Genomic DNA, 16,867 nt, shown 5'->3' on the forward strand with positions numbered 1-16,867 from the left:
AGTGGGCAGGAACCCTGCCGTGCAGGAAGGACCTACTGCAGCGCTACATGAGCGTCATGTCTTATTTATTCTCATGTTCTGTGGGGATCCAGCCTCTGGGACCCAACAGAACATGATATTGGCATATCCCAGCAATATACATCAATATCTACTGCAGAAATGTACAAGCTTAAACATTTTTCTTCAAAATATGTGATTGTCAATGTTACAGGGTTTGTAAAGATCAGTAAAGCATGGCTTATTGCTTCCTAAAATACATATGTACGTGGGTTGTGTCTAGTATTTTAGCTAAGCTCGATTGAAATGTATGGAGCCGGGCCACGATACCACTTTCCACCTGTGGACAGATGTGGTGCTGTTTATGGGCTCTTTCACACTGCGGGAAAACAGGTGGAAATTCCGAGTGGAGTACCCGCCGCAGACTTTGCTCAGAATCCCGCCAGCTTCACTGTCTCAATGTTATGGGCGTCTCGGCTCTCCGCTCAAAGAATTGACATGTCTGCTCGGAATTTCCGCATGTTTTCCGCAGTGTGAGTGGGCCCTAAGGGAGAAATAAGTGTAAGAATATTGTAAATCTCATAAAGGCCTTATTTAATGTACAGTAATGTACATATAGGTAAAATATGGCAATCTAATCAAGTGATAGAAATGATGGGGTCATGCTTTACACTGTTGGCGTGGGTTCACACTACAGAACCCGCGCGGATAAGTTCCAGCGAATTCCATCGCTCATACCCGCTTGTGGCGGGTAAAAGCGCCTCTCTGCCGACTCCATATACACCATTCTATGGCCAGATGGATTCCGCATTCCACCAAAAGGATTGACATGTCAATTCTTTCGTCCGACAACGGAATTGGAGAGGCCATAGAGTGGTGTCTATGGAGTCGGTGGAGAGGCGCTAATGGGAACGAGCGACGGAATCCGCTGTAACTTATCTGTGTGGATTCCGTAGTGTAAAGCCAACCTTATTTCAGGCATGTTAAGCTGACTTACAGATGGTGAGGAGTAGTGAGTGAATTTGCTGACAGTTCAGCATTTGACTCCTGGTCGCTGGAAAAGTTGGATGCAGCCCTAGAGAGTTCTGGAAAACTTGGATACAACCTATGGCTACTTTCACACACTGTATTCTTACAATAAACAGCTGCTGTTGTTGCAAGTTGCAACAATGGCCGTTGTTTATTGACAGTGTGCGATTACATTGTAGCGTATACAACACTGGCCGTAGTGTATACACTCTGTATACACTCCCGGCATGAGGCCACCTTATTGTTGGTGTGATGGTTTACACTATTTGCAAACGGTAACCAAGAACCTCATTATTTTTATGGAGAATTTTTTGGGCAGTTGGTGGCTGCTTTTAGTGATTTCCATATCTGTATTGGGTCTGTATCTTGCCATTGCGGTGAGTTGTTGCATTTCTCTGTGTTTTTGTGTGTATACACTCTGTATACACTATGGCTGGTGTTTTATGCGGCCACACAGAAAAACTGACATTTCTATTTTGTGTGGCCGCTATTCAGTGAATATAGCCTGTATATGTGCTCAGTGAAGATAGCCTGTGCTTACAGTGTAAAGAACGGCTCCCGGCTGTACTTTACATTGTGCTTTATGGCTAATTGGAATGTGGGCATCCCCAAATGTGTCCACATTACAATTCAAATAAAGTGATGTTCACCAGGCCGACACTGCAGTATTGGCCGGGCGAACATCTGAGACATCGGATCAAACAACGGCCAATGTCATGTGTGAACATGGCCTATTGTTCTATCAATGTTTTTTTGGAATCCCTAGGGCTGCATCCAGTTTCTCTGGACGTTGGGCAGTTTTGCATATTACGAATAAGAGGTCATTCTAAACCCCTGCCTTGGGCGCCAAGAAGGCAAAGCCCCTGGCATTACTATGCTGTGGAAGCTGGTCCTTATTGACAAAAAGATGTCACATATCCTACTGGTTATATATGTGTGGTGTAAACAGGCAGATTGTATGATTAAAAAAAAAAAGTAATTTTCTGTGCTTTTTTTCCCCAAACTACATGGCAGTACCATCCAGATAAGCAGCACAGAGATACCCGATCCGAACAAGACACAGAGAGTGCACGGAGGTTCATTGAAATCAGTCGGGCATGGAAGATACTGGGAAACGAGGAGACGAGGCGAGCCTATGACCTGCAGCGGCGTGGTACGTTCTCAGTCCAGTCCTGTTCCAGATCTTCTCTTTTTTGGCTTAGCAGCAATGAGATTACACCTCCTGTGTGTTAATAAGCTTGGCCCTTTCTATTTTGAGCTATTTGCTCTTTGCCTTATAAATAAAGGAAGGAAAGTCACAGTACAGCTTTATTATTTTTTTCTTTGCTGTACTCGAGAAGAATTGCGCTATTTTAGACGGGTACGTTTAAAATTACATAGTGGAGGGTATGTTTTCTGGAGGCCGTTGGGGAAATTGTTAGCGTTGAATGACTCATCTGTGCTAACTGCATCTCTGCAATCTCCACTGACAAGTTGGGTTCATATGTTACGCCCTAAAGCAACAGCGGACCGTGCTGCCTTAGGTTTCCATTCCTGTCTGTCGAGCAGTATTCTGGACCATGGTTTTTAAGAAGCATTTAAGGAAAACACACGTATCCTATCAACGACGAGAGAGACAATATCAGATGAGGCATTACATGACCAAGATAGCGTGTGTATCCTGAGCATACCAAAATAATATAAATATGCTAGTCTACGCTGGGTGCATAGGTTTTATATATGCTTTTTTTTATTTTAAATTAAGCTAATAGAGACTGGAATCACAATTTGTACAGAAAAATATTGTCCAGGGTTATTATTTTGCAGAATATTAAATGCCAATTAAGGGATTTTTTTTTTTTTTTTCCAAAAACAGTGCCTCTATTGACCATAGGCAGTGCCTGGTATTGCAGCTGGCATTGGGGCTGAGCTGCAGTACCAGACACAGCATCACATCATGGACAGTTGGGATACATTTCGAGACATAAAACTGATCTTCTGTTGTAAGCCCAGACAAGCCCTTTTAATCTCCATCTGATATAGTTCACGTATTTACATTAATATTGTATAAGCGCAATACGGAGAGGCAAATAAACAACTTGCCTTGAGCCGTTTCAGCTTTATTAACTCTCAGCAGTACAAGATGTGGATGAATAGCTAATATGATAGTCTGGTAGCAATGGGCAAGGCAAAAAGGAAGCAAAATAACAGAGTACTGTTGATGCCAACCTGTCAGCAATGGAGATGTCTCTGGCAATCCTGTATGGATACATATTTTGTGTGGCTTGCTGAGACTTTTTTTGAAAAACATTGGGACTGAAAGAGTTAATTCAGTACAAAAATTTCTATAAATCAGCATCTCTCGCCTGCAATTTTTTTTTCCTGTGCTTCCGAGAAAATAGCTTCTTAAAACAGCGACAGGCTGTTGGGAGCAAGGAAGGGGGAAATGTAGGTCAGATCTGTCACACACAGGCTCCTGTTACATGATGTGATAGCCTGTCTTTCTGCTTCGGCCTGGGGGTAGGAGTCCCTCAGCCTTCCATTAGAGCCTTCAATAAATGTATATCCACCCTCCTTGCTAATGGGAGGGGGACTCAATAATAGTGTATTGCCTATGGGGAAAACACTCAGTGGCACATTGCAGTAACACACTCTGGCTTATCTTTCATGCATAGCCACCATCGGTCCTCGGTGTGTCTGAAAAGAAAGAGCTGCCTCTGTAGATTGTTTACAAGGTTCACTCCATCCAATCTACCTCCTCTTTTCCCCCCTGTTCGAGCTCCCCTGCTGTTAACATTTTATGGGGACGGCTAGCTTTGTTACACCAGAGCCTGATAGAAAGACCATACATTATAATTATTAATGCATGTACCCATAGTCAGAGGAACAACAAATACCCTCTAAGCTTTGTGATCCTTCTCTGATGATCCTTCTCTGGAAGTAGCCATTTTGTGGGGTGGCTAAATGCATAGCCTTGCCTCAAAAAGACACAAGGGGCTTCCACTAGCTCTTACTGAAGTGACTGCATTATATAATCATTGGTTTAGTGTCAAGAAACCAGGCTCTTCTAAACCCACATAATGACCCTCTCTACTGAAGTCTTTGGGAGTAGCACAGGCAGCAGTCCTGGAAACATCCTATTACTGTGTGTCTTTTTTTTTTAGAAATCACACCTTTATCATAGTGTTACACAGATACAAATGTAAAGAGGTTTTCTGTGACAGTAGGATAGGTCATTAATATCGGACGAGAAGGGGTCTGCCTCCTGGCATCCACATCCATTAACTGTGGTCTGTTTGTTTACCAACACAGCTCGGAGTAGTGCCTTCACTGGGTACTACAATTATATTTCATTCACTAGCATAGCACTAAGCTGCAGAGAGATGCAGTAACAGGAACAACCATCACCAAGTGTATCGAGCCGTTGCTTGTAAAAAAAAATGTAGAGGAGCAGTGATGCCTGGAGCATGGTGCTCCCCTTGAACAGATCAGTGAGGATGCCGGGAGTTGAACTCCTCAATTTGATACTAATGGCCTATCTTAAGACATTAGACATAGAGAATAAACAGCCTATTCTCACCTACTACAGTACCCCAGACGTCATCCTGTCAAGTCTTGGGGTCCCTTGCTGAACGCTTTGGCTGCTTCTTCTGAGATGGACTCGTCTTGGCAGTAACAGCCCACTCAGACAATTACTGACGGAAGCAGGTCAGCGCCGTGGTCAGTCATTTGCTGAGTCCAGAGCCTTCAGAGGGGGGCCCGGAGATGTGAAAAGAGGACCTCCAGGGGAGTGTTGGTAAGAATATGCAAAAATTTATCATTTTCATTGAACCCCAGCAATATGTGAAAAATATGAATATCAGGAATACCCCTTTAAATTGCCTAAAAAACTATTTAAAGTGAATGTACCATCAGGTACATTGCTTTAAAGAGGACCTGTCACCCCCGTGCCGGGGTGACAGGCTCCTGACCCCCCGTTACAGCCCCCTATACTCACCTGATCCCGCCAGGTCCCGCTTCCTGATCCGGTCGGGTCACGGAGATATGAGCGCCCGAAGCCCGCCGCGCGTGCTCACAGGAGAGTCCGATGCCCATAAAGAATGACAGAGAATAGGACTCCCCATTCATTCTCTATGAGCGTCGGACTCTCCTGTGAGCGCGCTCATATCTCCGTGACCCGACCGGATCAGGAAGCGGGACCCGGCGGGATCAGGTGAGTATAGGGGGCTGTAACGGGGGGTCGGGAGCCTGTCACCCTGGCACGGGGGGTGACAGGTCTCCTTTAAGATTTTTATATGAATAGACTGGTGCCAGTGCTGGGATGCTGGTGCCCCGGTCCCTTTTTTGAACCGCGGCCTGGTCCCTGTAATTCTAATGAAGCCGCATCACAGATGGGAGGGCAGAACGTCACACTGGGGGCGATCCGGACCATCTCCAGTGCTTCAGCCTGTGCCAGTGCCCGGGAATACACAGGCCGGGCTGTTGCCCGCTTTAATACGATATACATTTAAAGGGACAAGAAAGCTAAAAAAGAGCTGAGTAAAGAGAAAACTAGATTGTCTTACTTTCCTTGAGATCATGGCAAAAGCTGTAGAAATATGACTATTTTTTAAACTTTCCTGATGGCTTCCATTAGACATGAGCAAACCTCGAGAGAACCAGAGGGAGTCCTGGAAAACAGGGATACAGCCTATGTTTTTCAGGCAGGCTATATCCATGTTTCAAGACAGCCTTAGGGCTGCATCCAACTTCTTCAGCCACCAGTAATCACATGCAGAGCATTTAGGTTTGGATGAACCTTAGCATGCTCTAGGTTTGCTCATCTCTAGTAGTCATATTGGATACACACATATCCTACCTGCAGTATCCATATGGACAGTACAGCAGGTTGTATGTGTATGTGTGTTTTATTGTAGCAGAACCAAATGGAAGTCCATTGTCAGGTAAATTCTCATAGACCCTGACTCCAGAAAAGTGATGGAGTACATCCCCCAGCCCTAAAGAACAAGTGGTGACAAGAGCTGCTAACAGGCCCTTATTATCATATACAGCATATAGTGTGACTTCTTGTTTTTGTAGTCAATCTTTCTATTGATGATGAGATGAATCTGCTTTTTCTATCCCAGTCTATGTGGCGAAATATTTTTTCACATATATAATTTTTTTAAAGACTTTTAAAGCCATTTAGTTGATTTGTTTCCAGAAGTCGACTAATCATTATTTAATGTTACTCAGCCTGGAAGAATCTCTGTGGGTTTTAAGCCTCTTGAACCTTCCGCTTGTAAAGCTTGTGGATGAGCTGTCTCTGTTAGCTTTGGGACAATGAAGTCACACAATTGCTTCCTTATTACTGTATAAACCCAATGGACTTGCCGGATCGTGTGGTTTGCTCTTCTGCGTCTCTCTTGAGTAAAATCAGTTTATAGGAAACCACAGTCAATAAAGGTCTCTTCATTTATTTTATGTTTAAGTAAATGTTAATAATGCATGATTTGCTGGTTGTAACAAAGAGACAAACTATAATGTGTATCTACCTACAGCCCTACGTGTTTGGCCCATTGCACGATTGATACCACAAATTAAACTACACTATTTCAGTATATATACTACTAGACTTATGGATCTAATTGTTTAACCCTTAGAGGACCAGGCCAATTTCAGTTTTTTTCTCCTTGTGCCTAAAAGGCCAGAGCAGTTGCATCATTTTTTCACCTAGAAACCCACATGAGCCCTTATTTTTTGCGCCACTAATTGTTCTTTGCAATGACAGGCTGAATTTTTTTTATAAAGTACACTGTGAAACCTGAAAAAAATTTAATGTGTGGTGAAATGGGATTTTTTTTGCGCTTACACCGTTTACCGTGCGAGATCAGGAATGTGATAAACTAATAGTTCGGGCGATAACGCACGCAGTGATACCAAACATATTTATTTATTTATTTTTTTATTTATAACATGGGAAAGGGGGGTGATTCAAACTTTTTTTTTAGGGGAGGGGGCTTTTTATTAAAGGGGGTCTCAGCAATTATTCACAGTATAACACACATTACAAAGTTATACAACTTTGTAATGTATGTTATGTCTGTGAATCGCCCCCTTCCCGTGTCCCACCACCCCCGCACGTGTACCCGGAAGTGTGGTGCGATATACATACCTGACGCGTGTCGACCCCATCTTCTGTCGATGCAATCTTCGGGAGGCCGGCCGACTCGCTGCAGCCGTCCCGCATGCCGCCCCCCCTCTGCAGCGTCATCAGCTGCTCAGCCGCAATTGGCTGAGCATAACTGTGCTCAGCCAATCGCGGCTGAGCAAAGTTATGACGCGGCAGAGGGGGGCCGGCAGGAGCGGGTCGGCCGGCCTCCCGAAGATGACGTCTTTGAAGAAGACGGGGTCGGTCACACAGATCAGGTATGTATAGCGCACTACACTTCCGGGTACACGTGCGGGGTGGGGGGACACGGGAAGGGGGCGATTCACAGACATAACATACATTACAAAGTTGTATAACTTTGTAATGTGTGTTATTCTGTGAATAATTGCTGAGCGCCGCACTACCCCTACCCCGCACTAACAACAACACTTTTTTTTTTATACACTTGTACTAGAAGCCCCTCCGGAGGACTTCTAGTATAAGTACACTGATCTCTCATTGAGATCTAAGCTGTATAGTTATACAGCATAGATCAATGAGATAGGCACTGGATTGCTTCCGGCTGCTGCAGCTTGAAGCAATCAAGTGCCGAGTCGGGATAGGTGCCATAACGGCGATGACCCCGGCAGGTACAAGATGTGTGAAACTCTCCTACATGCGGCACCCGGGACCGCAGTGGTTCAGAGCGAGACCCCACTCTGAACACCTGTAGGTGGCCCTGGACATACAGGGATGCCCAGGGTCGTCTAGGGGTTAACCATTTGTTCTTTGTTTGCTACTGATATAAAGCCAAAATATTCAATAAAGTAAACCAATTACTATAAAATACAAAACATTTTGTACAGATATCCCCCACCTCCAATAATGTGACTGCAGCCTGTGAGAGAGACCCCGCACCTCTAATAGTATGACTGCAGCCTGTGCGACAGACCCTGCACCTTTAACAATGTGACTGCCACTTTCTCTCACTTGGCAGGGGATAGAAGGGTTGGACTACATTGAAGGGAACAAGAGGGGGAGGGGGGAATTGGTTACAGACAAATGTTGAGATTTGGGTAGACAGTGACTCCATAAGATAATGATAAGAAAACTGGTTTAATATGGTTATAGTATATGGAAAATTGAAAATGTAACTGGGGATTGGGTCCCTTCAAACACCTGTTAAAACATAAGAATATAAAGGAGTAGTTTGGAATTTTGACGGTCCAAGAATTAATTAATTAACTCTGAGGGGAAGGGGTTAAAGAGAACTAAATGCCACATCTGGAGGGATGCAAGACCTAGTTTACATACGAAGGGACATATTGGCCTGCAGTGGGGTTCCTTTTCTCCCTAGAGCCAGAACTACTGGATATTTGGGAAATAAATGAGAAGCTAAATGTCAGAAGGAATACCATCCTGTAATGAGTGAGTCTGGAACTCTAAACATGAGGCTTCTGGAAATGAGAGAAGGCTTCTGGAGTGAGAGTAATTGAAGTGATTCCCATGTGGGGTGGAGTTGTGTCTCAATATTGGGGTGTGGGTTCCCGTACGGGGGGTCATTCAGTAAGAAGATGTGTCAGTGTGGATACATTCTGCTACTTTATTTATGGATTTATTTTAAGATATAAGAGGGTTTTAAGAGTAACTTATTTGGTCTGGCTTTTGGAGACGGAGGGTGCCCCAGTATGTAGTTTATGGTGGAGAAACCTCCTGAATTTATAAAAGACTCGCGTCCGGGTACGGGGGGGGGGGGGGGTGCTGGTTGGGGGGGTTTACTGTGGACCTGTTGTAAAAAATGAAAGTTAAAGAATAAGTAGAATAAAAGTTATAAGGGTGAAGACATAAGGAGGGATACTTTGTTTACAATAAAAATTAGGGTATTCGAGGGGTCCTGATTCAGCTGAATAATTGACTGAATGTAAAAGATTTATGTTGTTGAAGAAAGCAGATATATTGAAATAATTAGATTGGAGTATTGGGTCGAAATCTATGTTTCATAGGATGGAGATGTAACTTTATTGGCAGTTATCTACCCTCAACTTTTTCTTTCCTATTGTTTGTTATATATATATATATATATATATATATATATATATATATATATATATATATATATATTGTTTGTATTAAATGTATAATTGGGGGGAAAACGTGAAATGGAAAATAATAAAAATTTTGGGAAATAAAAACAATGTGACTGCTGCCTGTTAGACGCTGCACCTCTAATAATGTTACTGCATCCAGAAGGACAGACCCTGCACCTCCAATAATATGACTGCAGCCTGTGAGACAGACCCTGCACCTTTAATAATGTGACTGCAGTCTGATGGACAGACCCTGCACCTCCTATAATATGACTGCAGCCTGTGAGACATACCTTGCACCTTTAATAATGTGACTGCAGCCCGTGAGACAGACCTTGCACCTTTAATAATGTGACTGCAACCTGTGTAACAGAACTTCCACCTCTAATAATTTCACTGCAGCCTGTGAGACAGACTCTGCACCTCCAATATTGTGACAGCAGCCTGTGAGACAGACTCTGCACCTCTAATAATTTGAATGTAGCCTATGAGACAGACCCTATACTTATAATACTTTGACTGCAGCCTGTGAGACAGACCCTGCACCTCCAAAAATGTGACTGCAGCATGTGGGAGAGAGTGCTTTAAGGTTCTAAAATTTTATCTAGACCAGATGATGTGAAGGGAGATTGGCTGGAGGTCATTGGATCATAAAGATGCCTTTCTTTATGGTGAAATTTTAGTACATCTAACTTTAGACAACTTTAATATATGTTGTAGGGACTTATTTTCATCTCACCTGACAAGAGTCATGACTTGGTGAGAAGGGGGGGGGGCTTTATTGAAAGGAGGTGTGGTTTAAAGAGGATTTGCACTGACTGGCTGACTGGGTAGGTCCTGTTTAGTCAGAGACCAGTAAGAAGCCAGAGACCAGTGGGGGGGGGGGGGGGCTCTTGAGCACAGTGTGGCAGTTGCTTTGAACTGGAAGAGGAAAGTATAGGATATTTATTATTTTTATGCAATCTGATTCCTGAAGCAGATTTTGTTTTCCCCTGACAATTCCTTTAATTGTGCCAAAATGTTTCCGATATTTTGACATAGAAAAGTCAACAAATTGTAGCTATAAAGTTAGACAAATCATAAGCACATTTGCACTGTGGTCTTAGAAGTCATTTGATCCACCAAAAGGGTTCTTCACTGTAAAAGCTGTTCTATGTACTATTTGTTTATTAGTGGGCTATTTTTTCAGTTTTTAGCAATTTCTGCCAAATTAGGCAGTTGTAAGAACTATACATGCAATCAGTAGGGTTTCCTCTTAGATTTTCTGGGGAAGAAGGAGCTGCAGCACTGGTTTCGTTTTTTGCCCTTTCTCTGCACGGTGGCACCATAGGGAAACTGCAGCAGAACTCTATTCAAATGAATGGGACCAGCCATAGCTTCTTACAAAGCCACATGGCCGAGAGCATCGCCAAGCAAAAAGACAATTAGAAGTGTTTCATAGGTCAGACCCCTATTTTATAATGATATTTATAATTTGCCATTGTTTTATGATATGGGAATAGCCCTTTAAGTCTTCTCGGGGCAGTTTCTCGCTCTCATGAGTAAACCTCTCACCAGTCTTCTGCTGCATTATGTTCATTAACACGGTGAGATCTGCAAAGCACAATAGCAGGTAAAGTGCCATAAGGATATAAAGCTGATGAAATCATCGCTTACAAAAATACATCTGCCCTAAGATCTCTGAAATGTTATCATTCCAGACCGATGCACACATAGTAAAACATGGCAGTAATTATTTTATGAATATATTCTGCATGGAGATCTATCTACTCCTTCCTCCAGATATTGCATTGCTGACTGGAATGCTAAATCATACCAAGAAGTTGTCTGTGCGGTAATTTAGTATTCTGAGGAGAGTCTTGGCGATTATATGGGAATCTGTCAGCAGCTACTGTGCACCTTGGATATATTATGTGTAGGATATTGTATCCAGTATTATACAGGCAATATACAGTGTACACATGCATGGTAATGAATTTGGACACAGATCTATACAGTTGAGCCACATTATTATGACCACTTCCTACTTTTGGTGTTGGCGGTACATAGCTTACGAAGGAAGTCACAGGTCGTGAGTTGCCTCGGTGCGTTTATAAGGTGTTCGGTAGGCTGTGTGCACACATATCCCTTGTTGCTATCATGGGTAAAAGGGGAGTTGTAAAGAGAGATTACTAATGGGTTTTGGGCCAAGGATGGCAGTATTTGTAAAACTGCACAGTTTATGAACTGTTTACGTTTGTTGTTGTTGTGGGGAAAGTGTATTATGAGTCGACAAATGGCACATAAGCCAAACTTCTGCCGAAACTGTAGAACACCACTAGAGATGAACATCCCCAAGGGCTGACTGACACATTACAGTGAAGCAGGTCGCCATCAAAATGGATAAGGGAGCTACCAGACGTGTGTCTGAAACAACAGTTCAGAGAACTCTACTGCCAATTGGGCTAAGAAGCAAATGGATGGTTGCTGCACCTCGGCTTACAAAGTTACATTACCAGAAAAGACTTGCAGATGAAGTACACCTATACATGCTGATCTTCCAATAAGAGAGTGGGACATGTCACACACTAGGGTGAATCTGTAAAAGACTGTTTAGACCAAGTGATCTGCGAACTATCAGCGAAAGACCATCATGGACAATTTCTTGTTCGTCGCTTGATTGTAAGCTGTATTTACATGAGCAGATAATCTCTCAAATGTGATAGTTATTGCACAAATTTGAACGATAATCGCTCCGTGTAAAAGGACCATAACTCACAATCTAGCTGCCATCCATGCTGCATGTGGCGGTTACTTGACTTGACTGTGTAATACTTTATTATGGAACTGGTTTAGTGGATAGTTGTAACATTTTTATTTTTACAGATTAGCTGTGGACAAGCATAGCAGGCAATCCATGTTTAAGAGTGGTCCAAGACTTTCAAATGTCCTTAGGATCAGCCACCAATGTGATCGGCCATACTGTGCCACTTAGCATGTCACCCTGCAGCAAAAGCTTGTGAAAATTGTTGTGACATTACAATGTGGTTGTAGGCTATACAGTTTACAGGTGAAGCATGAGAAATAACATGTTGCTTATATATAAATCAAATGGGCAACACTGCTGCGATTAGTGATATGTATGAACCTGGCCTTAAGCAAATCGCAGCATCAATCCTGCTCTTACTTGACCATTACCTTTCAGGAGTTTGTGATCCTGTGCCCCATAAAATTAAAATAACAGTTCTTGCCAATAGAAGTCCATGGAAATGACCTATAGCTGTACAGCGTACAGTTTTCTCTGGCCTATGCCATGTACAAGGGGCATTAGGAGGACATGGATTGCTCAACAGCGACACATTCCGGCCGTCAGAGGCAATGTTATTTTTGATTCCTAGAATCCTCTGGAGTCCTATAGTTCTTGCTGCAGAACTTGATAGTTTTCACATGTAAGAACATAGATATAGGTTTGTGAGAATTTGTATTAATATATTTCACCTCTCATTTGTGAAGTTAGTCAACTGTTACAATAACGGAGAAGCCTCTTGCCGCTTTAAGTACAGACTGAATGCTCCATATTTAATGCACTGTAGGTGTTTAGGACCTATTGGGAATGGACTTATTGGACCTGTCGGCTAGTAAGATTGCTCATTCCTTGTAATTACATTAGTCAATCTGAGGCTGGATGTTGCACTCCCCGGAGAACCCACAATTAGGCCTTAGGTAAAGAAAAAAAAAAACGGCACAAAAAAAGATATAAAATAGTGTTGTATTTGTGGCGTATATGTTGCTAATTAATGAATAGCGGCTTAAAGTCGTCTTTTTCAAGTGTTAATTACATTTTTTTCACCAGTACTTAAGGGCAGTTAAATGAGGTGTTTCATTTGCCCATAGTCATTATTCATAGTGAAGTGCCTTTATGTGACTTGTTACGGCCAACGCCACCGTTAAACATTTAAAGGACAAGTATTATACAGAAAGTGTGTCTTATTCAGCATTTCAAGGGGCACTGGATGTACAGCTTCCTGTCTGTAATCTGTTGCTCCCCATTATCAGTCATTTCAGAATAGGAAAAAGCCGACTATAGTATTCATCCGTTTTGTGAGTTGTAAAATACCGGTGCGTGAATAATATAAGCCTGCATATTATTATATGGACTGCACGGTGAGGATACTTTTCCACAGGACTGGATTGATGTGGATTTTTGTGCAAAGAAAAAATTTCCAGCGTTACTACATAAATCCGCAGTACCAGATCGTGCTATATCTGCAGCACAAAAAATGTAAATGTTAATGATTATTTTATTATCATTTATAAACCGCCCTTAATTCCAGAGCGCTATACAATAGATAGGGCTAACAAGCAGGAACAATACAAGATCAGAACACATTACATGAAGGCAAAAGACAGACTGGTACATGGGGGAAAAGGACCCTGCCCGCGAGGGCTTACAATCTATAACTTCTATAATGATGGCTCAGATATATCAATCTCTCTGAAGCCCAAACTGTCTGATTTGCGCATAGCAAAAAAATTACAACGCTGCATGTGAACATAGCCTTAGAGTACGTACACACTACGAAAGCTGGATGGATAACCCGCTCCGGATTCCACCACTTGCGCATCTCCGCCCATGCCATAGACTCCATTCTATGCACAGGCGGATTCCGCCATCCACCCAAAGAAAGAACCTGTTCATTCCGTGGGTGAGCGGCGGAATCTGCCTGACCATAGAATGGAATCTATGGGATGGGCATAGAGTGAAACTGGAGCGCACAGGGATGGGCGGCGGAATCCGCGGGGAGTTCTCTGTGAAAATTCTGTAGTGTGGACCTACTCTAATTGGTTCATTTGGCCCCCTCTGGCTTGATTGTGTAGGTGGCCAGGTAGTCAAAGCTAATGGGGTTGTTTTATGCATTTTCCTCCCATAGAGGGTAATGGGTATTGCATAATCCACCCACCACGAGCTACATTGTTTCTGTAAAATATTGGATAGTATTGCAGTTACTAATTTACACGTGGTTCTTATACATAATAAATATAGTAAAATTCCTTTAATCTAGCATCCACTAATCCAAAAAGATTCATATGGGATATACAACTAGAAAGTCCTTCTGATTAGATTAAAAAAACTTTGTAGAGTAGATTAGTCAAGCTATACCTAACACAAGGGCATATCATTGTGTGTTTGTGTGTGTGTGTGTGTGGGGGGGGGGGATGTACCATTAACGCAAATAGCAAGGGAACGTACTGTAATATTTCCTAGGACTGGTGAGGGGTCTTGGGGGGGGGGGGGGATATTATGTATAGTGGAGCCTCCTAACCTGCTGCCTCATTATGTTTTCTTCTACTAGAGGTTAAGATGACACAGTCATTTCCTGTGGACACTCAGATTCATTTGGAGGAGATGATATGGCATGAAGGTATGTGGGGTGACATCACAGTTGTTTGAAAACTACAACTTCTAGAATGCTCTGACACCCACAGGACGGAAAGCACACTCTAGTAAGGGCTGAAAGTGGACACAACTAGCTCATCTAAAATATGAAACGCTGTGTGCATCATTAGTGGACTTTGCTAGAAAAATTATTTATATAAGAAAAATAATCAGTCTAGAATTTTGGGCATATTACAAATAAAAAATGGAAATTTTTAACCTTCTTAAACATGGGTATTTTTTCTCTGATTCTGAAATCCATAACTCAGTGTATATATATTAAAAAGGTATGCCAGGAAAAGGAGATCGCAGGGCCCGCTGCGCTGTTCATTCCTACAGAGTGATGGTACGTTTACACAGGCAGATTTATCTGAGATTCTGCCTGTGTAAACGCATCATAAGGAAGATGTATTCGGCTCTTTCCGTCAGCTCCATGCTGTCATGTGCCGTACCTGTGGCTCTATTCATAACAGAGCTGGCAGGGCCAAATATGGAGATCGGCAGGGGGTGCAAAGGTGAGAGAGAGCCCCTGCAATCTCCTACTTTACCTGTGGATAGGGAAAAAGTGAGTTTTTCCTGGAATACCTCTTTAAGGACATCTGATTGGAGGAAGTGAGAGGGAAAAAAAAAAGCACTATTGTTCAGTAAGGTGTGATCCTAATTTGAAGATAAAGTTATGGCAGTACCAAAACTTTTTTTTTCAGTTACCAGAGCTGTGTGAGGGTTTGTTGTTTTTTTCACACTGAGCAGATTGTATTTGTACCAGTTGGAACTAAGTAAGAGTTTTTAATCACTTTTTATTTGTTACATTTTTGGGAGACAGGATGAACACCAAAAAAATATATATATTTTTTAAATTATAAATTTTATTTTACTTTTGGTGACTTGATCTCTAATATAACAGTGCAACACTTCTGTGTTGCAGTGTATTGCATCCATAAGGCTGGTTTCACACATGGCACCTTTGCTGGGGGGAAAACTGCCACTACTGCCACTGCAGTTTTGAGCCGAAATCAGAAGCAGATCCACAGAAAATTTCCAGCAGTCCGCTTTCCCAGAGGTTCCGTCTGTCCCATTGACTTAATGATATTCTGAAGCTCAATCTGCAGTCTGCCCAAAAAATTGACACGTCAATTCTTTGGGTGGACCACCGATTGAACTTCAGAATATTAATAGGAGAGGTGGAACTTCAAGCACAGTCCGCCATGTGGACTTCACTTGAATTTTCTGTGATAATTCCGTAGAGTGCACATACCCAAAGGCTATATTGCCACAATGTCTCTTTAGGCGAAAATAGGGCCATAAATAATTATCATGATCATTTTTAATAGTAGTCATTAAAAAAAATATATATATATATATATACAACCTTTTTTCTTCTTGTGGGAACATTGTGAACCAAAGTGGTCTACTGTAAGTGGCAATAAAATGGTGTTAACCACTGTAATTTTTCTATTAACAGATGAAGACCATTACGCCTACTCCTGTCGATGTGGGGGACAGTATATTGCTGGGGAAAGCGACTTACAGCAAACGTCTTTGGTTAGCTGTGACTCCTGTTCGTTGATTGTAGAAATCTTACAAGGATCACAGAGTTGACACAAAGCTGAGATCGATGTCATTCGTTGTCTTGATGAGTTCAGCACAATGTACATAGAGTATGAGTTTTTTTTATATAAATTTATTAAATAAAAGCTACATTTTGTTTGTCAGACATGTAAATGAGCAGAGAAAGCAGCATGTTTGATTGGGAACTGTACGATTATAGGAGAAATTAAGCATATTAACCAGTCTTGGCCTATGTCTGGTGGGAGGGAACTAGACAATATGAGCACACCACATTGACTACTGGGATTTTTAGTCTAAGAGCGACGTGGCATAAGAATTGCTATTGGGCTATTGGGAGCACTGGCACACCAGGGGTCGGTGGTTTGCTTGGAAAAAAAGTTGGGGGTACAAGAGGTAAGCTCCAGGTAATCCTGAGTGCTTTGATTTGTTAACAGCCTCATAGGGAGCACATGTATGATCATAACCTTAGGTTACATTAAAGGACAACTCCCGCGGGACCCCAAAAAAAAAAAAAAAAAACACAGACACCATACTCACCATCTCTCCGGTGACGATCGCCACTCGATTCGCCCGCCGTCCGCCTCTCCGTCGCCCGCCATCCAGCGCTGTCTCCAACTTCCGGGTCCAGGGGATGGAAAAGGCTGCCAGTGCGCTTGCGCA

General features: G+C 42.5%; 1 protein-coding gene across 2 annotated transcripts in view; it reads left to right on the forward strand.

Annotated features, from left to right (window-relative positions):
• The window catches only part of DNAJC24 (DnaJ heat shock protein family (Hsp40) member C24), a 58,071-nt gene extending 41,739 nt beyond the window's left edge, over nt 1-16,332 (forward strand). For both annotated transcript variants that reach the window (XM_069968380.1, XM_069968378.1), the window contains 3 exons: nt 2,041-2,179; nt 14,556-14,624; nt 16,101-16,332. In XM_069968380.1, coding sequence (XP_069824481.1) covers nt 2,041-2,179; nt 14,556-14,624; nt 16,101-16,237 — 345 coding nt within the window. In that variant the 3' untranslated portion in view covers nt 16,238-16,332. The remainder of the gene's footprint in view (nt 1-2,040; nt 2,180-14,555; nt 14,625-16,100) is intronic.
• Nucleotides 16,333-16,867: the final 535 nt, after the last annotated feature.

The sequence above is a fragment of the Dendropsophus ebraccatus genome, chromosome 4 (assembly GCF_027789765.1).
Source record: "Dendropsophus ebraccatus isolate aDenEbr1 chromosome 4, aDenEbr1.pat, whole genome shotgun sequence".
Lineage (NCBI taxonomy): Eukaryota > Metazoa > Chordata > Amphibia > Anura > Hylidae > Dendropsophus > Dendropsophus ebraccatus.